This window comes from Pithys albifrons, chromosome 3 (assembly GCF_047495875.1).
Source record: "Pithys albifrons albifrons isolate INPA30051 chromosome 3, PitAlb_v1, whole genome shotgun sequence".
Taxonomy (NCBI): domain Eukaryota; kingdom Metazoa; phylum Chordata; class Aves; order Passeriformes; family Thamnophilidae; genus Pithys; species Pithys albifrons.
The window spans coordinates 41,199,655-41,225,808 of record NC_092460.1 but is presented as its reverse complement, the minus strand read 5'-3'; the positions used below and the strand labels follow the sequence as shown (position 1 = coordinate 41,225,808).

The 26,154-nt window shown below is 41.2% G+C and overlaps 1 protein-coding gene across 3 annotated transcripts; it reads left to right on the top strand.

Annotated features, from left to right (window-relative positions):
• The first annotated feature begins 40 nt into the window (after nt 1-40).
• On the top strand, nt 41-26,154 carry FERRY3 (FERRY endosomal RAB5 effector complex subunit 3). 3 transcript variants are annotated; one of them, XM_071551476.1, is made up of 14 exons: nt 41-141; nt 1,454-1,653; nt 1,925-2,070; nt 3,150-3,331; nt 5,009-5,108; nt 5,204-5,325; nt 7,380-7,486; nt 9,569-9,766; nt 11,453-11,560; nt 12,795-12,863; nt 14,501-14,703; nt 20,861-20,918; nt 21,543-21,610; nt 22,519-26,154. In XM_071551476.1, the coding sequence occupies exons 1-14, from the start codon at nt 56-58 to the stop codon at nt 22,609-22,611; spliced, it is 1,740 nt and encodes a 579-aa protein (XP_071407577.1). In that variant the 5' UTR covers nt 41-55; the 3' UTR covers nt 22,612-26,154. The 3 variants fall into 3 exon arrangements, with proteins under 3 accessions (XP_071407577.1, XP_071407579.1, XP_071407578.1); XM_071551478.1 differs by having other exon boundaries at nt 57-127; XM_071551477.1 differs by lacking the exon at nt 41-141 and adding an exon at nt 210-230.

Genomic DNA, 26,154 nt, shown 5'->3' with positions numbered 1-26,154 from the left:
GGCAGGTTCGCCACGGAGAAAGAGCCGAATCTGCCTGTGCGGACGCGAAGCTGCGATGACGAGGAGGGAGGTAGGAACATCCGCACTCACCGCCTCCCTCGGCGGCCGCGTTACCCGGCCCGGGCAGGTGAGCCCGCAGAGGTGGGAATGCAGGGATGGGGATGCAGGGATGGGGATACAGGGATGCGGTTATTCCGGGAAAAGGGGAGTGGGATCCCAGCCTGGGCCAGGTGAGCCCTTAGGGATGGGGATGCAGGGATGGGCATACAGGGATGGGAATACAGGGATGCGGTCCCAACCTTGCGGTTATCCCGGGAAAAGGGGGGTAGGATCCCAGCCTGGGCCAGCTGAGCCCACAGGGATGGGGATGCAGGAATGATGATTCAGGGATGCGGTCCCAGTCCTGCGGTTATCCCGGGAAAAGGGGAGTAGGATCCCGTGGGCCATGCCTTCCCGCTGCCGGTTTTGGTCCCGCTTTTTTCTCCCCTGAGCAGGAGGTGCCGGTTTGGGCAGCGGGGTTTGTCCCACCCTCCACCTCCTCCTCCTCCGCCTGTGTCAGGGTTGTGATTCCTGGTGTTTCCCTGTGGATCCCGCCCCGGGACACCTCCTGGCGACGGCACTGAGAGATTTGTTTTAGCAACCGACTCGTCTCACCTGTTTCCAACACGTGGGTTTGTTGGCGGGAAAACCCATCAGGAAAGCCCCAAACCCCCAAAAGTTGATCCCGGTGAAATTTGCAGTGGAAAATACACCTTTTTTTCCTTCTTTTGTCTTTCCCCTTGACCGGGGGTTAATTCAGCACTGGGGAGGTCTCAGCTCATTCAATGTGTCCCACTTTGCAGGTAATGTCCAAAAAAAAGGGATGTGACTGAGCGGAGGAGCCCGAGAGGAAGATAAAATTACTGACACAGATATGTGCTCCCATCCTTTTATTTGCTCTCATGCATTTCTTCTGTTTGGTTGATTTTTTTCTTTTTTTTTAACCAAAAATGACAAAATAAACTCTTAAAAATTACTGCAAACATCCTCTCCACTCCCCCTGTGCCACCTGCACAAAAGAGGAAATAAAACCTTTGTGCATTTCAGATTTTCAGGCATCCCTGGCAGAAGTTAAAGTGTTTCAGTTAGTTTTGCATTTTTGAGGGTTCCCATCTGTCCTGGTTCTGCCTTGAAGTCAGGAGACTTGTGCTGTAATTTCTAAGAGTAATGACCCCAATTGATGTAGTGATATATTTTAGAAATACAAATACAGTTTAGAAGCATTTGGTGTTTTGGAAATTGGGATTTATGCCTCAGTTACAGCTGTATGGGTGTTGAAGTTGTCTCTATGAAAAAGCAGGTGTTTAAATTGTCTTGACAGAAACTATTAATTATTAACAAAGCCATGTTTTTAGTTAGCATTTTTTTACTTGGGATTTTACAAGGATGTAACTCTTGTTATCTTCATTTCTAGTGCAGGAAATCAACTCCAGAAGATGAAGCCTAATAAAGGAAGGACTTACACTAGGGAAAGAGACTATGTGTACAAATTCAATGCTGCAAATGAACATTTTGTGCTTACTGTGCCTCTCAAATTCCCTGTACAAGAGAATATCAGTCATTTGCACGGACGTCTAATGGTTCTCCACAGCCTGCCATGCTTTGTGGAAAATGGTATGAATCCATTTCTTAAATCAATATCACATATCCTTGTCCACAATTGTCTTACAACCGGCTTAAAGAAACCAAAAGAAAGGTATTTTACTAGAACAGTGTTAAAAAAAATTGTTTTTTATACAGCAAAACCGCAAAGAAAATCACTATCAGTGCTAACAAGGTGGCCAAGGAAAAGGTTTTCAGAAAAACATGATTTATATTTCTTGGATGATTACTGATACTTCTACTCATTCATTTTCTGATGGACCATTCTCTTCTTGTTATGCAGACCTGAAACAATCCCTGAATGAGTTTATAGAAGAGGAGACTATAAAAGATTATGACAGAGAAGCTGAAGTGGCTCTGGAAGCACTGAAATCAGGAAAGGTAGACATCAACCAGCTGGCAGACACTTGGGCTAAAGCTTATAAAGAGGTAAGATTAAAGCTGGAAAGTTAATATTCAGGACTTGCTTTGTGAGGGTGTGTGTGGGGGTACAGACAGAATCACAGCTGTGAAGGTGCAAAATTACACTGAAATTCACTTTTACTGGTTAATTCTTACGTTGTTTTTTTTTGTAGTGTTAAGTCCTCATGCCACAAGTTCTTGGTCAGGTTTTTCCTGAATTAAGAGTCAAAAGATACAAGATAAGGGGGTAAAGGGTTCATTTAACAGCTGATATTCAAACAAAAATAGACATAAGGGTTACACCGCTTTAGAATTAAGGCAAGAGTGGTATTTTTAAATTAAATTAAAATGATATTCCTGAATCTCAGTAATAGCAGTGAAGGCTATAAAGTGTATAGTTGAGGGAGAGTTTTCAGCTCATTTTTTGAGTTCATGTGACTGTTTTACATTATTTAGGAATGGTGAGGCTTTAGCTGGAATAAGGTTTCCAGTTTGCATGTGATCTTCAAAATAGTGGAATGTGAAAGAACTGGAGGGGTCCTATTGAAAACAAAAATAGATTGATAAAAACTTCAGTATGTGAGGAAAAGTTTGTAAGAATTGAGTTTGCTTGTCATGGAATATAGAAAAGTGTTGTGAAAAATTCCATAAAGAGCTTGCGAAACTGGTAGCTTTGGGCCATTCTTTGTTCAATAAAAATAGCTTTTCTTAAATCAGTGTTAGTGACATCAGAGCTTAGTCATCCTTATTAATAAAGCATTTTTGTTGGCACAGCTGGTGTTTGGGGCCTTATCTAAAATCCATCCCTTGCAAGTACTTGTGGGCATTTCTGTTCTTTTCAAGATGGTGTTGTGTGAAAATTCCCAGTTTCTCAGTGTAGTCCAAACCTTAATGACTCTGCCTTCAGTTGCTTTGAATGAGAAAGAACATGGGAAAAGAGAAAATGTAAAGATAAAGTAGAATATAGAAAGCTTAAATTAGGAAAGATGATTTGTGTAGGGTAAAGGCAGTGTATGTGTCCACTTGGTTTTGTTCCCACCATTGTGAGGGATCCTTATATGTCCCAAAAGGTACCATGTGCTTTAAAATCTCTTTAAAATTTTCAGACAACGTTAGAACATGCCAAACCTGAAGAAACCAGCTGGGATGAAGATTTTGCAGATGTTTATCATGATCTGATACATTCACCAGCTTCTGAAATGCTGCTAAACCTGGAACACAATTACTTTGTTAGCATCTCGGAATTAATAAGTGAGAGGGATGTGGAACTGAAAAAACTAAGGGAAAGGTATTTTTTTGTATTTTTTGTTTTCTTCTCTCTTATTGCAGGTCACTGGGTGTATAAACTTTTAGGACAACTGTCAGCTTGTATGTGTAAACATTAAGTACACCTCCACACAGTGACAGGACAAGGGACAGTGGCTTCACACTCATGGATTTAGGGTTAGATTGGATATTAGGAGGAAATTCCTTCCTGGAAGGTGGTGAAGCCCTGGCACAGGTTGCCCAGAGAAGCTGTGGCTGCCCCATCCTTGGAAGTGTCCAAGGCCAGGCTGGATGGGGTTCTGAGCAACCTGGGATAGTGGAAGGTGTCCCTGCCCATGGCAGGGAGTTGGAATCAAATGATCTTTCAGGTCCCTTCCAACCCAAACCTTTCCATGATTCCATAGTTCATTAGGATCAGCTGTCTTACATTATTTTGATGGCCTTAGCTCTTACTATTTTCAGTGATTGAGGAGAATATAAGTTTTGATTTAGAATTATGGAATCATAGAATCGATTGGGTTGGAAAAGACCTCCAAGATCATCAAGTCCAACCCTTGGACCAGCTCCAGTCCCTTTACCAGATCATGGCACTCAGTGCCACGGCCAATCTCAGTTTAAAAACCCTTAGGGATGGGGAATCCACCCCTCTCTGGGCAGGCCATTCCAATGCCTGATTACTCTCTCTGGAAAGAATTTTTTTCTGGTCTCCAACTTCAATTTCCCCTGGCAGAGCTTGAGCCTGTGCCCCCTTGTCCTATTTCTGAGTGCCTGGGAGAAGAGACCAACCCCCACCTGGCCAGAACTTCCCTTCAGGTAGTTCTAGACAGTGCTGAGGTCACCTCTGAGCCTCCTCTTCTCCAGGCTAAACACCCTCAGCTCCCTCAGCCTCTCCCCATAGGACTTGTGCTCCAGTCCCTTCACCAGCCTTGTTGCTCTTCTCTGGACCTGCTCCAGCCCCTCAATGTCCATTGTTGTAACCACCTTTGAAGTGGTAAAGGGCTTAAGTCATATGGAAAATAAAGACTGTGAAAAGATAAGCAAAAGCCTCGAGGCAACTGTAAGTCACAAAGTGTTGACCTTGAATCCCGAGTTCTGGAATAAGCTTGGATAGCTGCAGGTGACTTTTTTTGTCCACAAGAGGGAACACATACAATGTGGGTTTTTCTTTTTGTGCCAGAATACTCCAAGCAGGTGTGTTTGTTTTCACCTTCTTAGGGGCAATACTCCTCTTGAACTGTGTATGTTTAAGATCATGTAGTCCAATGCACATCTGTTCATGTGGGTTCTTTGAAACTGAATTGTATATATTTCTAATTTGGGGATAAATGTTGCCAGTAATGTGTTAGCAAACCTTTTTGCTGCTTATTGCCTCTTCTCAAGTGTGAAGGAGCAGTAATGTTTTAGAGCTCAGGTGTGATATAACTATGTATTGACTCTGCTGGAATTTATCAGTTATATTTGTAATAACCAAGAAAATCTCTATGCTGATGGCAGCTGAAAGTGCCCCAGATGAACTTAGGTGGTGTTCTGTTGACACAGGAGCCACCTTGGAATCCCTGACCCTTAAATCTAATTTATTTTGTGGATATTCATTGCTAAATCTGGGACTGACACAACTGTCCATTCTACCAGTAACTCTGGCACAACAAAGGATGTTCTTCTGCCAGCTTTCTGAAGTCTGTGTTTGCATCCCTTTCAGACAAGGAGCTGAAATGGAAAAGGTGATGCAGGAGCTTGGGAAATCCCTGACTGACCAGGATGTGAATTCCTTAGCAGCTCAGCATTTTGAGTCTCAGCAGGTAAACTGAGGTCCAGTGAAGCAGAACATGTCATGCACATAAATGTCTTAAAAAGAAACCCCAAACCACTCAAACTATCACTGTTGTCTTGTCAGGATTTGGAGAACAAATGGGCCAATGAATTAAAACAAACTACTGCTATCCAGAAGCAGGAATATCAGGAATGGGTGATAAAGCTTCACCAGGACCTAAAGAATCCAAACAACAGCTCAATCAGGTATTTAATTCCTCTGTGATCCTTACTTCCAACTGTAATAGTTCCAAGGACTTGCATTTATGTAATCTTTTGGGTAGGATAGTATAATCCTATTTGTTAGGATTATTATAATATCTATATAATCATTTAAATACAATAATCAAAGCAAATAAAAGACAAATAAACACCATAATTAAATATTTATATTTTTAGGAGTTTTCTCATTGTGTAATGCTGTTACTTTTCAGTACGGACATACTACTTTACCTGAATGGCATTTCCTCTTATTTTGCCTTTATTTCCTATGTCTGTCTTTACACTGTTTCACAAGGCTTTCTGTTACCATTTAAGGGTGTTTTGTAGAATAACAGTAACTTAATGCCATAATAATGGTAACAGTGTCACACATTTGGAATTAATAAGCCTCTTTTTTTTTCTATGTGTACCTCACTGAAAAGCTAAAAAAATGTGACATTTTTAGTGTGAGCACTAGTGGAGAGAGCTGAATGAAAAGCTTTCTGGTTGAGGAAATTAGAATTTGTTAAGTTGGGGAGGGATCCTTAGTCTTTATTAGTAGTACCTTTGCTACTAATAGGAAAACAGGAGTAAAACTTAATGCTTTCTTATGCCTCATGTTGGTAGAAGAGCCAGTCTGATGGTGGATGCAGGAAGGAATTGATGGGAAACAACACCTTTGAACAAAATGGATGCCAGGGATTAGGAGACAGGAATGAATCATAATTCAGGAAACACTTCTTTACTTTCCCATAAGTGTTTCCTTTTGGGATAAGGAAACTGAGTTTGTAAAACATGAGAAAAGAGAGAGAAGGGGGGAAATATATTAGAAGGTGGTGCTGTATGTTTAGCTGTCTCACAGCTTTCTGCAGAGTGAAAGCCTTGAGCAGTTCTCAGCTTAGTCCCAGAATGTTCTAGAACTTCAAACTCACAAGCAGTTTGAGCTCAGTCTAATCCAGGGACCAGGTAAATCATCCCTGCAGACTGCTCAGGCTCTAAGCTCAATCCTCAAATATTTTTCCACAGAATTTCCATGTTGTCTCTGATTATTTCCATGAGGCTCTAATGATAAGGAAATTGCAAATGTTGTTCATACTTCTCAGTGTCAACCTCTTCCAAAGTTCTGACCTTCTACTGCTGTAAAATAAGACCAGGGCGAGACTGCTTGGAGCTGAAAGCTAGAACTGGAATGCTGGAGTTCCAGAGAGACAGTGAGGATGTCTCAGCTTCATAATCTTGAGGGTTTATAATAGGTTTGAACTGATGGTATTTTGGTATTTTAATCATTGAACTCACATACACTGGCAGAAAGTGGGATCCCTCTGCTTGTGTTGAGTTTGAAAAAATATGGGTCCGAAATACATGTGAAATTATTGCACAGGAAGTCTGCAATAGGTCAACTAGGAGGATAAAGAGAGAGAGAAACGTGTGAGTCGAAGGTTCTAGAGAGAGAAATGTGAGAAATGTGTGTAGACATAAAAGAGAGAGATACATCTTTATGGATTACTGTATTGCTTGTGTGTGTCTATATATATTTATCAATGGTATATTTCAGTTCTCTCTCATCACTTGGCTCTTGCAATGCTTATAAAACACCTTTGTGAATGAGGCACTTTGAAAACAGAAACATTTCATTGATGCAGAAACAAACTAGGGAGATGTTCACGTTCTTTCATATACCACTCCCTACCAAGCAGTTGAATTTAGGGAAAAAATTAAAACTGCTAATCTGAATTTTTTTCTGGTAGTGTGAACACTGTGGAACATGTGATAAGGCTTTTTTTAACCTCCTGTTTTGTGCGGGGAGAAAAAAAGAAATGCTATATCTACTAACTTCATAAAGAGGATTTTGGCTGTTGTAAATAGGCTGAGAAGAAATAATTTTTTCCCCCTTTTGTTACTACATTCTTTTATGTTATAACTAGGTATTGTGACTTATTTTTATTTCTCAGTCTTGGAATGTTTTAAAAATGAGCCAAAACTTTGGATAACTTTCACAGAATTGTTGGTCTTGAACAAAAATTAGGATACACTTCTAAGTATGTTTCTCATTATTTTAGTGATGAAATTAAGGTTCAGCCCAGTCAACTGAGAGAATCTGTAGAAGGAAATGGAAGAATTTATGAAGAGCAAAGGCTCTTAGAAGAAAGCTTTACTATTCACTTAGGTAAGTGGAGTAAACTCCTCATTCATCACTTTTGTGCTCTGTATCTTTATTGCCCAATGAGGTTGTAATAATAAGTGATGAGAGCACATATTCTATGATGAACTGTGTTCCCTTGGGAACGTGGCTGAGCTCCTCTCCACTGAGATCAGCTCCCTCTCCCCCTTTTCTCATTTGCCTTTCTTGCCCAAGAAATTTGGAGGCAGCTTCTTTCAGCTGCTCCCCAAAGGGTGGGTAAGGATGTTCTTGCAGTGATGGGAAGCATTCTGTCCTCCACACATCCCAGGCAGCCTGTTCCCAAGTGGGAACTCTGCCTAACTCCCAAATTCTGCTCCATGGCACTCCTGAGACATGTTCCCCAGCACTTCCTGCAGTAGCTGCTGTGGAAAAACAGCATTTAGGAGCAAATTTTGGGTTTGATAACGTGACAGGATTTATTACTGTCCTGCTGCTGATGTTACTTTGCACTCTGCAGTTGAACATGGAGGGGGTGTGTGACAAAGAGTGAGAAGGTTTTACTGTCCAAATGTGAGAGGAGACTGTGGTAATACAAGTGAAAATACAGGTGTGGTGTGATAAACAATAGCACAGTCACCTTCTAAAGGCACTGCTTGAGATCACCTGCTTCAATTATTCTTTGTGCAATAGTATGTAGTGGTTAAGGAAATAGCTCTCCTTTGAAATCTCCCTAATATTCTGTGAATTCATAGTGCACATTAAGAGTATTATGAAAATATTTTCTATAAATAATAGGAAAGTTTTTTATTAAATGGATATTTGTCCTGGAAGGCCACTGGGGCATGATTTCTGACACACTCCTCCTCTAAAGAGAAAATGAGGCAAAATATATCCTTAAAATCTGTTATTTAATTAATGATGGCAATACACCTGTGCCAGGGATGGACTTTTGGGCAAATTCATCTCCAATATAATGAGATTGATGTATTGAATTCAGCATGTGTCCTGAGATAGGTACCTGGAGAGTCAGTCCTGTGAGGAGCAGCTGAGGGAGCTGGTGGGGCTCAGCCTGGAGAAAAGGTGGCTCAGGGGTGACCTTCTCACTCTTGGCAATTCCTGACAGGATGTGCAGTCAGGTGGGGATCCAGCTCCAGGAAATGGCCTCAAGCTGTGCCAGGGGAGATTCAGGCTGGACATGAAGAATTTCTTCTTTGAAAGGGTGGTCAGGCATTACAAGGGGCTGCCCAGTGAGGTGGTGGAGTCACCATCCCTGGAGGTGTCCAAGGAACGACTGGATGTGGCACTCAGTGCTCTGGACTGGGGCACAAGATGGTAATCTGTCAAAGGATTTGATGGTCTTGGAGGTCTTTTCCCACCTAAATGATTCTGTAATAGGCAACAAGGCTCATTTCAGGCATGAACAAGCATTGCTATGTGACAGCATGTGAAAACACTGTGTTTTTAATCTTTGTATTCAAATTCCAGTTCAGGAAAGATATTGAGGTACCGGAGCAGGTCCAGAGAAGAGCAATAAGGCTGGTGAAGGGACTGGAGCACAAGTCCTATGGGGAGAGGCTGAGGGAGCTGGGGTTGTTTAGCCTGAAGAAGAGGAGGCTCAGGGGAGACCTTATCACTCTCTACAACTACCTGAAAGGATGTTGTAGACAGGTGGGGATTAGTCTCTTCTCTCAGGCAACCAGCAGTAGGACAAGAGGGCACGGGCTTAAGCTCTGCCAGGGGAGGTTTAGGTTTAGTATCAGGAAGAAGTTCTTTCCCGAGAGAGTGGTCAGGCATTGGAATGGCCTGCCCAGAGACGTGGTGGATTCTCCAACCCTGGAGGGTTTTAACGTGAGACTGGACATGGCAGTGAGTGCCATGATCTAGCAATCAAAGTGTGGTTGGATCAAGGGTTGGACTTGATGATCTCGGAGGTCTCTTCCAATCCAACTGTTTCTATGATTCTATGATCTGTAAAACTGAACATAGAGTTAAGAACTCTGAGTGTTGTTGGTTAATTATTATGGCTCCCTTACAGATCTTTTCAACAAAACTTAGGGGACCACTTTGATGCCTTGCATTTTAATCACAGTTCTGAGTTTTGTGTTTTCCTCTATGTCTTGTGTCCAGGAGCTCAGCTGAAGACCATGCACAACCTGAGGCTGCTAAGGGCTGACATGCTGGATTTCTGCAAGCACAAGCGCAACCACCGCAGTGGGGTGAAGCTCCACAGGCTTCAGACTGCAATGTCTCTCTATTCAACTTCCCTCTGTGGCCTGGTTTTGCTGGTAGACAACAGGATCAGTTCATACAGTGGAATCAAAAGAGGTGAGCCATTTCAAATCCTCCTGTCTTCTCTCACAAAAGATAGTCCTTGTAAAATTCGAATTTATTGGAGACCCTAATGGAAAATTTAATTTTAGTGGTTTGGACATGGCCTTGCAAAAGGGTAACAAATGCAAAAAGAGGAATGGATAAGTATGTGGGACAGTGTTGTGCTGTTATCCCTCTGGTCTTTTCCCTAAATTTTGTGTTTGAGTAAGGAATAGGTTGGAGAGGACACTTCATTGTGGATTTTGCTGCCTCAGACTGACTTATTATAGGGACTTCCAACTCTTTAATATCAGACTAGCACGCTGAAACCTGTTTGCAAAAATGAAAAGGAAGTGTAGTAAGACTTTAGAGTGATAAATGTATAAAAATACTTGTGTTTTTGGTAGTGTGATTCCATTCTATGTATAAAAATACCCTTTGCTTTTGATAGTGTGAATTCCATTAAAAATGAACAATAAGAATGTTACTTCCAGGTCTAGTATGGAAAGCTGAATTTGTAGCCATTTAAGTGCATGTCTTTTGAGGAACTGGACACTCTGATGACGGTGTTTTAACCAATTGAACATGTATTTGTTCCTGTTCTAGTTTTGATCACTGAGACTTTCTTGTTAATCACATTACTGACCTTCCCACCTTGGCCTTGAAGTTTAATACTGAAATATTCACACTTGGAATGACTTTTTATTTACTGGAACCATTGCTTGTCGTTATTCCAGCATGCCATAAAAAATATGCTTTTGTGGTTGATATTCCCTGGAAACTGGAATCAGGCTTGTAGGAAGAAGGAGAGAAAAGTAAAAATTGCAGTTTCATTTGTGTTGGTTATTTATTCCAAGCTGTTTAATTATAACGGTATTATTTCATACTTAGTTGCAGTTACTTTTTTAACTGCTTAAATACTTAAATTAATGACAAAAAGAAAAGATCTCTTTTTATGCCAAATTTTAGGTGGTAAAACAGACATTTAAGTAATACCGTTAAACACAAAATTGTATGTGCAAGCCACCAAGTAGATCTTGCAGCCACAGTAAAGGGGCAAAATATGGGACCATATCACAATCTACAAAACATAATCCTCAATAAATCTAGTTTTCTTAATTTTTTTTCCTAATTATCATTATAATATTTCCAAGTCTGACATGATACCTTCTTATCAGGAAAAGGAACTCACAGCTCTTTTCAGCTGATGACACTTTTCTTTGGCTTTCAAGATCTGTGTTTTCAGAACTAAAAGGAAAGAACCATAATTCCAGCTTTCCAGTTACACTGTTCATGAATATCATTAATAGCTCTCATTTTCCAAAACAAAATGGAATTGTTGCTGCAGGAAATACCTATTATGTATGTTTTAATAAAATATCACAGCTTGAAAGACTGTTAGAAACAAGTCATCATTTTTAAAGCAGCATTACATTTAAAGCTCATACTATTGCTGTTATTTTGAGGGAGGGTTTTTTTGCTCTGGCTGGTTTTTTTTGAAGAGCAGCACCACTCAAAGATGTTGTTTTTCTTTTTATTTTCCCAAGCATTTAATGCTTTGTTTCTCCCATAATTTTTTTTAGGAATTGGAAGGGAGTACAGCAGGGTAGAGCTTCACTTTGTTGCTGGCATTGCTTGGAACACTGGAGTAGAATTATGTAATCTTATGACGTGGATTTTAATCCTTTTTTTTCCCCCTAGATTTTGCAACTGTTTGCCAAGAATGCACGGATTTCCATTTTCCTGGAATCCAAGAACAGCTTGAAATTGTCCAGAAGGTTGTACTTCAGGCCAGAGCACAGCGCAGCAGTAAGTCCAAAAGACACCATGGGCAGTGACAACCAAAATTACTCTCCTTGAAATAGAACAGTGGTCAGGTGGAGGTGACTTCTGCATGATGAAATTCTCTCCTTTGCTGCCATAACACATAGAATTTTTTTAAAAAACATACAAGTCCTTAGGTTTTAACAGTATGAGAAGTGTATCAGGCCATCCTGTTTTCCTCTGCAGTTTAAACTGCCTGTAGCAACAGAGACTTTATCTGTGTTTATTTTTTATTTCTATTTAATTATAAATCTTATAAAAGGAGTTATGACTTTCTGTTCTTCCTTTAAAGTGAATGCTAAAAGCTGAACAACAAATAGACTGAATGTGTGTGCTTTTCAGTCAATGGTTTCCTTTGCAGTTTTATTTACAAATGGCTGTGAAATGTTATGACCACGTGGAGTTTGCACATCCCAAAACCATGTTTCTCTTGCAAAGAGCTACTTAGGTGATTTGAATATGTCAGTAACATGCACAAATTCAAAGAAAAACAGGTTTTCTTGGGAACCTGCATATTGCTGTAGTCTTGGGGGAAACAGTGAAAGCTGTTTTTATGTCATAGAATCAGAGAATCATAGAATTGATTGGGTTGGAAAAGACCTCTGAGATCATCAAGTCCAACCCTTGGTCCAGCCCCAGTCCCTTTACCACATCATGGCACTCAGTGCCACGGCCAATCTCAGTTTAAAAACCTCCAGGGATGGGAAATCTACCACCTCTCTGGGCAGGCCATTCCAATGCCTGATTACTCTCTCTGGAAAGAATTTTTTTCTGGTCTCCAACTTCAATTTCCCCTGGCAGAGCTTGAGCCCATGCCCCCTTGTCCTATTTCTGAGTGCCTGGGCTCCAGATTTGTGTGAATTATTAGGAACAAATTTGTTCTAATTTGTTACATTATTTAAAGAGTGCTAGCAAGCTACTACCTAGTTGTGGGTGCAATTTGAAAAGTTTAGCTCACGTCTAAGAAATTGTGCTCCGCTTTGTCCAAATGAAGAGTTACCATAGAATGGCTGAGTAAGAAAGTCAATGATTTGATGTAGGATTCAATTTGGTGTGTGTTGAAGACAACAAAACCACTTCTGTCCATCCATCCCCCTTCTTTTGAGGGACTTCAGAGTAAAAATTCAAGCCAAATATCTTCTCAGTATGTTAAACTTTCATGCCAAAGTATAACTAACAGAGCATATGTTTAATATTTGTGCTGTGTGTTTATATACAGAAAGAAAAAGCAGTGGGAATGAGGAAAAATTAAAGATTATTGAACGAAACCAGTCCAATATTTTGCCAGGTGAGTTGTGTTGCAGTTACCCCCTTTCCTGAAGCAAATTGTGTTTTATACAGGCACACTTTTAGCTCTAGATTCGGAGCATAAATTATAAACTAAACCCAAGTTGACCTCAATCAGAGGAGAAGGATGTTCTTGTGGCTAAGGCAGAGAACTGGGTGTCAGGACATCTGGTTTCTATTCCCAGCTTTGCCACTGCGTCATGTGACATGGGGCAAATCACTTCTCTTTGCCTGAAATTTCTTTTCAGAATTTCAGGGGGAAAATAAAATATCTGTGAGCATCTTGGGGAAAAGGTGAAACTTAAATGCCAGCAGCTAGTTTTATTTTTGAAAATAACTATATGTACATTACTGTTAGGATATAGGAAAGCATTTTAGGATGTATTTTTTTGATTTGGAGAATGGACAAATCTGTTCCTCTTAGAGAAAGTATCTATATTGTGATGTTGAGTAAGGAAAGCTGCTGTGGGGTTTGAAGGTGAATACATAGTTGTTTGCAAACATCTCTGCAACTCATCTTCCCAGTGCTATGACTTATTTTAAATACAGATGCCTTTAAATACAGATGCCAGATAAATCACTGATACCTTTGTCTTCCAGTACCGTATCTCAGTTGTTACATAACCCACTATCTTTTTCCACATCCTTTATTTGAACCCATCCATTTTTGGTATTTCCTCCTCCCACATCTGTCTGCAATTCAGTGCTTGCATGGTGTATTTTGAGTGTTACACCTCCTCTGGGTTTGTTTTGCTCTTTGGTGCTATATATAGACCATATCCGCCTGTGCTGGCACTGCTGTGTTACTACACCACATGATATACATGATGCCAGTGAAACCCATCAAAGCAAGAAATTAGGGCAGGATAAATGTAAAGCAGTGATATACCCGGAGATTTTAGATCAGTTGGTTTCTAACCCTTTTTTAAAATCTCCTTCTGTATGTGTTCACATCTCTGCTGTATATTTGTGATACAAGAAATGCCACAAAAAATAACTGCTAAGAGAAAGTTTTGTATTCTAATAGTAGCAAGGTATTTATTGACAACGTTGGAGGCAAGCCAGTTCATACTGGGCAAAAACTTGCCTAACTTGTTTGGGTGACATAAACTATTTATAGTCTTAAGTTCATAGTTCACACCTTCAATTTCCATATTAATGACTGGATGAAATCTTGGGTGGAGCTTTCCTTTTGGCTTCGAATTTGGGTGGTGGTCTCTTGACTTCATCCCTCGGGGTGGTCTTGAAGTGTCTTCATCACTGTTGGACTTCTACCTTTTCTTTGTTCAGTGACATGACCTGTCAAACTTGTAAAACCTTGGCTCTAATGCTACAAAGTATTGGATCTTTACCATTTTGCTCTGTTCATGTGTCTACCACTACCTGATTTATCACCTCTGGTTTACGGTACAATGCACTCAGTGATAACCAAGTCCTGGTAAAGAGAACAGAACACAGTTAGTGATAAAGATTGAGCAAACAGGCCTAAAACTTGGGGAGGGGGTTTCGGAATCAGGCCTTGCTCCTTCTCATTTATATTTACCTTTTATCATGAGTGACCCCATCCTTCCATTGCCTGACAGCTGGATTTCAGTGCAGATCCACCACCATGATGCCTCAGTTTGTATTCTCCTGCAGGGGAATTCTACATCACACGCCACTCCAACCTGTCTGAAATCCATGTTGCCTTTCACCTGTGTGTGGATGACAACGTGAGGTCTGTCAGTGTGACCGCTCGGGATCCTGCCATCATGGGGCTCAGGAACATCCTCAAAGTCTGCTGCACACACGACATCACCACCATCAGCATTCCCCTCCTGCTGGTCCATGAAATGTCAGAAGTAAGTGAATGTAAAGCTTTGGGTTGGTTTTATACCCTTAAAGTGATTTTTGCAAAGGGCTGGTTTAAGCCAAGCAGGGATGGTTTATCTCAGGGATGGTTTATCTCAGTCACATGTGTCTGCCACACCATTCTGGTGGCACTTGGAGCTGTGTGGTGACCCAAGGGAAGGAACTGATCAACCAGGAACATTTCAGCCAGCTGTATCATGTGGAGCTTTTATTCCCACCCTTCATTTTGGACACTTTACTTGCATCCAGCTCCTTGCACAGTTGTACAAGTATTAATGAAAGATAGAGTCTTGTGGCAACACCTCTTGCTTAGAAACTGTACCTTCAAAGCTGCTGATACACTAGTGAATCCAGATCACCAATTTTAATTATCATAGAATCATAGAATCAGTTGGGTTGGAAGACACCTCTGAGATCATCTAATCCAACCCCACTTTCATTGCTAGATCATGGCACTCAGTGCCACTTCCAGTCTCACCTTAAAAACCTCCAGGGTCGGAGAATCCACCACCTCCCTGGGCAGGCCATTCCAATGCCTGACCACTCTCTCTGGAAAGAACTTCTTCTTGATATCCAACCTAAACTTCCCCTGGCAGAGCTTAAGCCCCTGTCCTCTTGTCCTATTGCTGAGTGCCTGAGAGAAGAGACTAATCCCTACCTGGCTACAACATCCTTTCAGGGAGTAGTAGAGAGTGGTAAGGTCTCCCCTGAGCCTCCTCTTCTCCAGGCTAAACCACCCCAGCTCCTTCAGCCTGTCCCCGTAGGACCTGTGTTCCAGTCCCTTTCTCAGCCTTGTTGCTCTTCTCTGGACCCGCTCCAGCCCCTCAATATCTTTCCTGAACTGAGGGGCCCAGAACTGAACACAACACTCAAGGTGTGGCCTCACCAATGCAGAGTACAGGGGAAGGATCACTTCCCTGGTCCTGCTGGCCACGCTATTTTTGATACAGGACAGGATCCCATTGGCCTTCTTGGCCAATCATTAGCTATTAAACCTTAAAACTAAGTTTTAGGAGCTGCAGATCTAGCAAAGCTCAGCTGAGAGTTCTGTACCCCTAAACACCACTCTATAGCACCTCAGCTTTACACAACAGCAACCAAATTTTCAGTCTAATGAATATCATCCTTAATTTCTGTCCATTTTTCATAAGCCCCACCAGGTGCCAGCTGGGCAAGAGGCAGCATATTGCTGAGGCTCTTTGTGTTCTCACTTACTGTGCTGAGTTCTGTGTTCTTTTCTTCATTGGGATTCTGGTGTAGAGTTTGTCTCTCCATCAGTACCTTGTCACAGTCCACAGTAATTTAAAACTATTGGCAGCCTCTTTTCTTTGTCACACTTGGCTCAGAAGGCGCCAGCAGAGAAGAAAAGGAGGTGGAAAGGCAAGGAGGGAAGTGATGGACAGACAGCACAACCATATCCTTAAGAGGTGGAAAGTCTATAAACTTAAAGAAATGAGAAAAAGAAGATAATGCTGCCATCCATTCAAGGGTGTAATTGGAAACGGTAGTCTGTTGTAGGGGTTTTTTAAGTAATCCTTTGATTTTTCACTTCTAATTTCAATATGGCCTTTCCTTCTCTGAAAGTGCCTGACTCACAGCAAGATGAAGGTTCACCAGTGGGTTGCCTTTAACAGTGACTGGTTTTGTGCCAGAATTTGACCAGAGCACAGTATAGAAGTGGCCCCTGTTTTGCCAGGATCAGGGTCAGTTTTCATGATAAAGCAAACTATGTAAAAGGTAAAAATGTCCAGTAATGAATCTTCTAAAGGATATACTGCCATACAGAGAAGCAGAGGTTTAGGAACAGATGGTATTATTTCTGAAATTTTTCATCTCTTGTATCAAGATCCTTTTTTGGGCAAAAATCCAGATAATCAGCATGCAGTAGTGTGGGTCACTCATGGGACCCAGTTGCTGTGTTTCATAAATTTAGTGACCTTTTCCTTAATCAAGTTGCCATTGGACTATATTCTTCTTCTCTTTTTTTGTTTTATTTAAACCTTGTTAGTTTTAGCTTTTGTTTGCATATCTGTATTTTAAAATACAAATACAGGACAAGGCCAAGTGTTCCTCATGCCTTGAGAGTGTATTGTTGCTCAGGTGTTTGAAAGTGAAGAATAATCTGCTTGTCTAAAAGGTCCTGGTAGAACAATTTCTCTTTGATACGGAGTTCCAAGTCTTTGCAGAGTGAGCAGAAGGTGACCTGTGATAAGTGCATGTTTAGGCAAAACTGCCTTGTGTGACTTGCATTAGCAGCACTGCTTATTGCAGTGCTTTGCAACTGGCTGACCTCATTTGAAACACATAAATATGGGACTTCTTGGTGAAAGAGAAGTGAATAATGAAACTTTTCAGAAAGCTGCTCTGAACTCGGTGCCTTTAGTGGCCCCAGTTCTAGATGAGCACTTCCAACCTCCGTAAAAACATGTTTGTCAAGTGGTTAACCAGGAGCCCAGCTGCAGAGATGGCTCACCCTGACAGGCACTCATTAGAGTGTTCTCTGTACCTTCCCAAAGGTCTTCTCTTAGGGTTGGAAGGTTATAACCTCACAGGGGTGGTCACAGAATCACTGCCTGGGCTGGAAGGGACCTTAAAGTTCATCTCATTCCAACCTCCTGTCATGGGCAGGGACACCTTCCACTAGCCCAGGTTGCTCCAAGCCCCATCCAACCTGTTCTGGAACACTTCCAGGGATAGGAACTGTTTATTTAAGAGTCTAATATGAACTAGGGAATGAAATGTCATTGCTAAAAATGCCAGAGCTGACACAACTCCTTGGGACTTCCAACACAGGAGTCATTGCTGTTGTCCCACTCAGCAACAAAACTTCAGAGATCTCAGGCAGTTGCTTCTCTTATTGGAAGTTAAGACAGAAGCGTTTATTTTTTTTTAAAGTAGAAGCAGTGTAACCAAATATTTATGAACATGGTTTACATAGAGAGAGAAATCAGTGATGAGTGTATTAACCTCAAATATTTCTCCCTGAGTTTTCTCCCCTGAATGTACAGCTGTCAATTCAGTGTTTAGGATTTGCACAGTTATGCTTTGATTAAAAATCTTGGGAATTCTTTACTTACCAAAATTAACCATTGAAATTTGGGTTGAAATCTTTATTTATGCACTTGAATGTTTTCCTTACCCGATTATGGCATGGTTCTGCAAAGGCAAAAACCCTGAGCTTTATAGAAGCAGCAGTCCCATGTAGTGAGCCTGTCACAAATTAAGTGAAAATAAAATAATTTACAGCATAACTTTCTAATCAGTTAAGCTGATCTCCCCTCTTCCTTTTTTTTCCCCTAAATGAGTAGAAAAAATTCTTAATTTCACAAAATCTAAAAGGAAGTGAGGTGTAGTCTCTGCTAGTGAGCAACACCCAAAATGCGAGGTGGCTTTTTCTCTTGCTTGAAGCCTATTAACCAAAACTCACTATAAGAGATGGGCTGGTTGCATTTTTTCCTTCCTACATCCTGCATTGTATTTCAGATTGGTCCTGCATAATTTCCACAGCTGTTACCTGGTTTGCATATAGAGAAAAATCCTGGTAATATGGCAATAATCCTGATAAAAATCCTGATAACATGACCTACATTTTTCAAGGTAGATTAGAGTTGAATCGTTACTGTAGCATTTTGAGTTCTGTGGCTTTCATGGACCAACATTCTGGATTCAACCTGTTATTTCCCTGAGCGCCCACAGAATTTAACATCCATATTCCTGTAAAACAGGCCAAGGAATAGTGTCATATCCTGCTGTTTCAATCAATCCTTTTAAGGCTTAGTTCCCATCCCTGATTGCACAAGGTGCTACCCAGAGAGAACTTTTCTTCTTAGTCACTTGTTTTTTACCCAAGCCAAAACTGTGATCAGAACCAACAATAAACACCTACATTACTTGTGACAGAAAACACACATGGGCAGATGGGTTATAACCACCTAAAAAGCTGAGAAATTTCTTCTAAAAAGCTTAGAAATTAAAAAAACCTCAAAACTTGTACAGCATTATTCTGGTTAAGATGTTACATGTCCTAAAAGCAGTAACTGTTGATGCAGTGATTTACATTACAACAACAACAACAACAAAACCAACAATAATAATAATTCCAATTTATGGTGTTGTTAACATACTGTGTATTTTGGGGAGGGCAGGAGATATTCTCACCTAAGCAGGAACTTTGGTTTTCAGTAGTTTAATGCAGCCACACATTCACTTTATTGCTTCAGTGTTATCAGGTGGCATTCAAGATAACCTTCCTTCTCAAATAACTTTCTTTAATCCTGAAATTAAGCTCTTTTGATAAGGGAAAATTGCAGTGTTGGACATTGCAAAATGAAGGCTGGCTTTATGAATAGAAAATTATGCAAAGCTTACATTTGAAAAGGCACCTTGAAAGATAAATTGGCTTCCACATCTGTATTCCTGTGTTCAGACCAGAAAGTGCTCATTTTCATGTTACAGGGTACTCCTGAACAAACAGAGGCTGTTTGCTTTCTGAGAAGTGTTTACAGTGAGTCATTCTGCCTCTGACTAGGAAAATTCAGCCAAAGAATGTTTAATGTGCTAGATTATTGAAATTCTTTAGTCCAATGCTTGTAAGCCATGTCTTAAACTCTGGTGGTTTACATAAATGCAGCTTTAGGGGAGAGGGGCTTCTCCCAGTTCCAGTATTACAGAGAAGGTTTTGCTGGAGGCTGTGGGTATGCCAAGAGCCCTTAACAAAAATCATCAAGAACAGATAGAATTCTTCATTATCATAGAATCATAGAATCAGTTGGGTTGGAAAAGACCTCCAAGATCATCGAGTCCAACCCTTGGTCCAACTCTAGTCCATTTACCAGATCATGGCACTCAGCGCCACGTCCAATCTGTGTTTAAAAATCACTAGGGATGGTGAATCCACCACCTCTCTGGGCAGCCCATTCCAATGCCTGATTACTCTCTCTGGAAAGAATTTTTTTCTGATATCCAACTTAAATTTCCCCTGGCAGAGCTTAAGGCTGTGCCCCCTTGTCCTATTGCTGAGTGCCTGGGAGAAGAGACCAGCCCCCACCTGGCTAGAACTTCCCTTCAGGTAGTACTAGAGAGTGATGAGGTCACCTCTGAGCCTCCTCTTCTCCAGGCTAAACAACCCCAGCTCCCTCAGCCTCTCCCCATAGGTCTTGTGCTCCAGTCCCTTCCCCAGCCTTGTTGCTCTTCTCTGGACTCGCTCCAGCACCTCAATATCCTTTCTGAACTGAGGGGCCCAGAACTGAACACAGTACTCAAGGTGTGGCCTCACCAACGCAGAGTACAGGGGAAGGATCACTTCCCTGGTCCTGCTAGCCACGCTATTTTTGATACAGGCCAGGATCCCATTGGCCTTCTTGGCCACCTGGGCACACTGTTGGCTCATGTTGAGCTTCCTGTCAATTAGTACTCCAAGGTCCCTTTCTGCCTGGCTGCTCTTCAGCCACTCTGTGCCCAGCCTTTAGCGCTGCAGGGGGTTGTTGTGGCCAAAGTGCAGGACTGGCACTTGGCCTTATTGAACTTCATCCCATTGGAATCAGCCCATCTCTCAAGTCTATCCAGATCCCTCTGCAGAGCCCTCCTGCCTTCCAGCAGATCAACACTCCCTTCCAACTTGGTGTCATCAGCAAATTTGCTGATGATGGACTCAATCCCCTCATCTAAATCATCAATAAAGATGTTAAACGGGACTGGACCCAACACAGACCCCTGGGGTACACCACTGGTGACTGACCGCCAGCTGGATGCAGTTCCGTTCACCAGCACTCTCTGGGCCCGACCCTCCAGCCAGCTCTTTATGCTGCTAAGATGTGGTAAGGAGACTCTTTGTGACCAGCTGAAACATGAGCCTGACATTTATCAGTTGGATATCAGGTGTTTTTCTGTCAAAAACATTTTTATTCAACATCTCAGCTTAAAAATATATCAAGTCATTCTGACTGGGGTCTCCTACCAAATAGCAGGGGCAGTGCTTTTATGGACTTCTATAAGAAGAGAAACTTGCCCAGAAAACTCTGGAAAACTCATAGTGCTGCAGGGGAAATGAGGTTCTGCAACAAAAATGTATTACTTTTAATAATTTCCCTGCTCCCCTTGTTGGTTAGATCCATTGTGCACTGAGGCTTTTCATTGATTCATTTTTAGGAAATGACCATTCCATGGTGCTTGAAGAGGGCAGAGCTCGTGTTCAAGTGTGTCAAAGGTATGTTGGTGAATCCTTTAGTTTGGTTTTGCTTTGTGTTGCATTTGGTGGCAAATACTCAGCTCAGGTTGTGTATTTTACAAAATATAAAAAAGGTGTTTTTTGAAAATGTATCCTTTGTTAAAACACACACTTCAGTTTTTGCTTTAAAACCGGTAGCTGTCATTGCAGGAAGTAGTCTCAGACACTTAGAATGAGATTAACTTTAAGGTCCCTTTCAACCCAGGCTGTTCTATGATTCTGTAATTTCCAGTGCCTTTAGTATTTTGATTGCTTCAAACAATAAGAATTCCCTGCATTTTTTCCAAGACCAGTTAGTACACTAATTCATCTCTTTGATGGAAAGTCCACATGACTCAATGTGGTTTTCTGTTTTTCCAGGTGGTGTTATTACTTTGTGCATTTTCCTGTGCTGCACTTAACTACTTGAACCACTCAGAGTAGTTAAAATGTTAGTAGTGTCCTTTCTACCACCTACTTGAGGAACCTCTCCCCAGTGTGACCTTTAGCAATTCCCGATGGATTTGTCACCCATCCTTACTTCTGTGAGAAAAGCCACTGATGTGATTAATGGGAAATATTGCATAGATAATACATATATAGAATAAATGCTGTGTTTTTTAGGTTTCATGATGGAAATGGCCTCGTGGGATGGAGGAATTTCTCGGACTGTACAATTCCTGGTGCCACAAGTAGGTTAAACCAAATTCATATCTAGCCTAGGAGAATGTTGGAAAAAGAAGTTACACATCAGTAGATCAAGTTTTGATGTGTTTGCTATTCTGCTCTTTTTGGGTGAGCTTAAATTACCCAGTGTGGGTTTGGTTTCTTGCCTATAAAACAGGATTAAGGTTTATATTTTTGAATATCCAGTAGTATCTAAAATTTTAAACTCAGAAGTTCAGCTTCTCAAATGTGCATCACTTTTGAAAAAGGCTTCTTGCTGCTACTCTGAGGAGATGGGCTAACCTTGCATTACAGAACTTTAGGTGTTTATTATTATATCATCTAACATCTTGAAAAGCTGCAATGACATCCGTCGTGCTTCCACAAAACCCTGAATTACTCCAGGCATTTGAAATTAATTGTAATTAAGGTTCTAAAATTGTTTCATTTGGAGTTCAAGCTGAGCTTCAGAAACAGGAAGTTTTCCAAAGGTAAAAAGCAGTACTGGACATAAAATCAGAGTTATGTTAGGAAAGAAATAACATGTATTTTTTGACAAAGTGGGAAGCTGCTGAGCAAGGAGGAAGCCAGAAATAAATACCAAATTTGAATCTAGTCCTGGAATTCAGAGAGCAGGAGTCCTGTAGACAACAATTAGCAATGTCCTGCTTATATTAGGCAGAAATAATCAGTTATTGGAACAAGAAATCTACTGGAAATAAATATGCCATATAAATACACAAGCAGTGTTCTTCTGTCAATCTTTTAATTGAATTCAGTAGAATTAGAACACCCCATTTGAAAACAATCTTTGTTGTCTTCTGAAAAGCAGCAATTCTCCAAAATCCCAAGAAACAAGGTTGAGGGAGACTTAATTCTTTCAAACTACAGCAAAAAGACAAAGCTTACGGGTGTGTTTTGGGTTTTTTTCCAGACAATTTCTGAGGAAATGTTTTACCAACTGAGTAACATGCTCCCACAGATCTTCAGAGTATCCTCTACACTCACTTTGACCTCCAAGCACTGAATTTGGTGGAGCAAAGCTGTGTCCTACTCACAAAGGACTAGGTTAAATAGATTCTGGACTAGAATGTCTCTTTCTTGGGGAATGATGGCCCTGAAATGGCATTTGATGGTATTTTCAAGAACTGTGTGGTTGTAATAAAAGATAAATGCTGTCAGTACTTGAGTGTTCACAGCTGAGTTTTGCCTCTTGCTTTGTTTCAGCACAGTGTTCGTGTTGAATTCCTCACCTTTATCTGAAAGACATTCAGTGGAACTCATTGTATGTAATCCAAAGAAATATATAAGTGATCCTCATACATAAATAGGAATAAGAGCTTCTGATAGGAACAAGTTCTTCTGGTTCACCTCTACAAACATTTTCTGAATTTTCTCAGTGATTTAAAAAAAATATGAGCCATGTCAGGTGTCTCCTTGGAATAACTTCAGCATAATTTGTCACAGTGATGATGCCATGGAATAAAATGTATTACTGGCTCACTAACCAAACATTTAACCGGCTGAATTTTGGAAATCGTGGAAATGTTTAAAAAAATCAGATTAATATACACCTGTGGCAATAATTAGAATTTTTAATTAATATTTTTAATTTATTAATATTTTAATAATTTTGCTGTTTGTTTTTTTTCACTATGTTTGCTTTTTGTTTTATTTCCAAACTTCACATTGACAGATGTGTCATATGAACTGCTTAATAGGTACACTAAAGTGTTCTGGACTGTTGTACAGGTATAACTTGCTGCTTAATAATTATTAATATTTTATGACTAATCAGAAATTCAGGGGAGACAGCTCAAGATGGAATTTCGTGGGAAAAACTTGAATTCAATTATAAAAAACCCAACCAAACCACCCTGGTGCACTGCATCCCAGTGGTGGGGGAAGGATAACTGTGAAGATTGCAAAACTCCGTTGTGGGGAAACTGCAGAACTCAAAATTCTCACACAGAATCTAAGGAATATTCACCAGTTCATGATATTTATGAAGTCGCTGTGTAATAACAGACTCTCAGCTTAGTATTTTTGAGTCCTGCATGCTGTAAGAAGCCATGTAAGTGACCCAGCAAACATCTCTTGCTGAACTGTCAAATACTTTCTTTTCCTCTGCCAGCAGCTTCTAAAGAGGAATCGTGCAAGGGATGTGACCTAATTTGGTGTTCTAGAAAAGAAGGATGTAAATTCCTCTAGAAGGAGCTGGATTAATCCTGTTAGAGCTCATTTTACACTGTTGGCCTTCAACTGAAATCAAACTCTGGTCCCAGAAAAGCAAGTGCTCTGACACTATTCTGCTTGGGAAAGGTGTGGTGGCAGAAGTGTTCCTTTTTATAAGCCCTGAGACTGCCTTGTGATAAAGGTCTGTGTTACATATTTTTATTAGTTTTCTTTTTCCCTTCAGTCAGCACATCCACCAACAGAGAGTCTGTGGAACACCAGCAGCCCTCAATCAAATATCTTGCTTACACTTCCAGGCTCTTTGCTAATAAAATGATGCCCGTTACTTTGCCAAAGCACAAAGACATCATTTAATTTTGTAAAACTGGTGCTAATTTCTATGAAAATAGTTAACCTTTTTGCTTCTTGTTTTTTGCAATGTGTGTTTTGAGTCCTCAGCAGATTGCACCAAAGCTTGTCAGCAGCTGGTCTGTGGTACTAAAAAGAACAACCAGTCTCTAATGATGAGGTCTTGGAAAGTCAAAGCGATAGGCATGGTGTGGGAGAACTCTTAGTTCTGCTTATTGAAGGCTGACCCTTGGAAATGGTGAATTGTCCTGCCAGAGGGAATCTTTGTCTGAAGGATCCTTGACACAACATTTATTATTGACATTTTTCTGGTCTATTCTCAAGGAAGTGGTGGTAACAGCAGATTTTTAGCTGCCTTTGCAGAAAAAAAAACAATATAGAGATGGGATGACCTAAACTGTACTTTCTGTTTGATCTGTACCCAGCAGGCTGCAATTTCTGGTGTAAAGCCACCTTACAAACCCTGCTTGGGTCGTGAAAAGCTATTCAGGATTAAGAAGAAAGTGACTTAATGGGCATGACATTTTCTATTTGTAAATGCAGTGCACTATATCTTGGAAGGATGACAGGATTTAATGCCTTGAAAATGTCCTGTAAAATTGCAGGCATGGCTTGCATTGACTCAAAAATTCTTGCCATTTGGAGGAGTGAGGAGCAAATGCCATTGTTTAGCTTTTTTAACCTGCTCATCGTGACCACTGTAAACTGCAGCTAAAATCTGAACTGAGGTTTTTACAAGGGAAAACAAAATTGCCAAGAGTCTCAATTTGTCAAGGATGTAACTCCCTACCCTTCATCTGTTGTCACCAGCTCTGTGGCCTGTTTGCTTACATGGGAACTGATGGCAAACAGGAGGAGGAGAAAAATACAGGTAGTTGAGACACAGATACACAGACCTTGTCCTGGCCAGGCTTTCTTTCCCCTGCTGCAATGCCAGAAATGTCCCTGGTAGGAGATGGCACTGCCCAGAGAAGTGGGAATCATGTCTGGGGTCTTTCCTTCTGCAGCAGTTCACTCTAGACAGCAGAATCTCAGTCAATGAAGCACAGCTTAAAGATGGAAGAGTTATTTTATGACTTTTCCTGTTGTATGAAAGATGAGTGAAGCCACAGAAGGTGATTCTAGAGAGGAAAGTATCCTAGAATGATTTGAGTGTGAAGGAACCTTAAAGAGCACCTGATTGCATCTCCGGACTGAGATCACATGTTCTAACCCAGTTCTGTTATTTCTGGGAGCTTAAAAGTTGATCAGTTTATTTCATCTGCATCTCATTTCCCTCACATTGGAGGGAAGTTTAATTTACATTTGTGTAGCGTTTTGAGCATTAGTTTTTCAGACCTTATTTACTCTTATTTCTTGCCTGTGAGTTGTAGTTTGGGATCATTATGTAAATTCTCTCCCCTGCCACTAACTGCCCATGCCAGCAGTTAACAAAAGAAGTAGTTAACTGCTGATCACTTGGATGGGGGCAGGTTTGTCTCTTTTGTTTTTTTGGGGACATCTTTTTTCTTAGCTCGGCAGAACGCGGGAGTGGTGGTGGCCGAGGAGGGAAGCTGCTCTGCTGGCTACTGCTGGGGCTTCTGGCTGAGACGCTGGTTTTTTCTCCTCGCCGCTGCTGTTTCTCCTGGGAGGCTGCATCTGGGATCCCGGCCTCTGTTGCGGTCTGACCACCGCCTGCACAGACCACCACCTGCACCGTCACAGCCTGCCCGCCCCGGCCGGGGCAGTGACCCGGGAGAGAGAGAGATGTGCAGGTGCTTTTGCAGGACACGTGGTGGTTCCCCATTTTCAGCTTTCTTTTTCCTTCATCTGGGACAAGAGACACAGAGTTCATCCGAGAGCTCATCACTCGTCTGTCTTGCTGGAGAGGGACTGGGAATTACTGGGAACTCACTCCGCGGCCAGCCGGACTGTGACATTTGGCACTGCTTAAGTATAATTTTCCTACTGGAGGAAAACCTGCTGGGTTTTGTTGTTGTTTGTTTTTTTTTTTCTTTCTCGTGTGGTGTTGGGCAAGTGGGTTGCA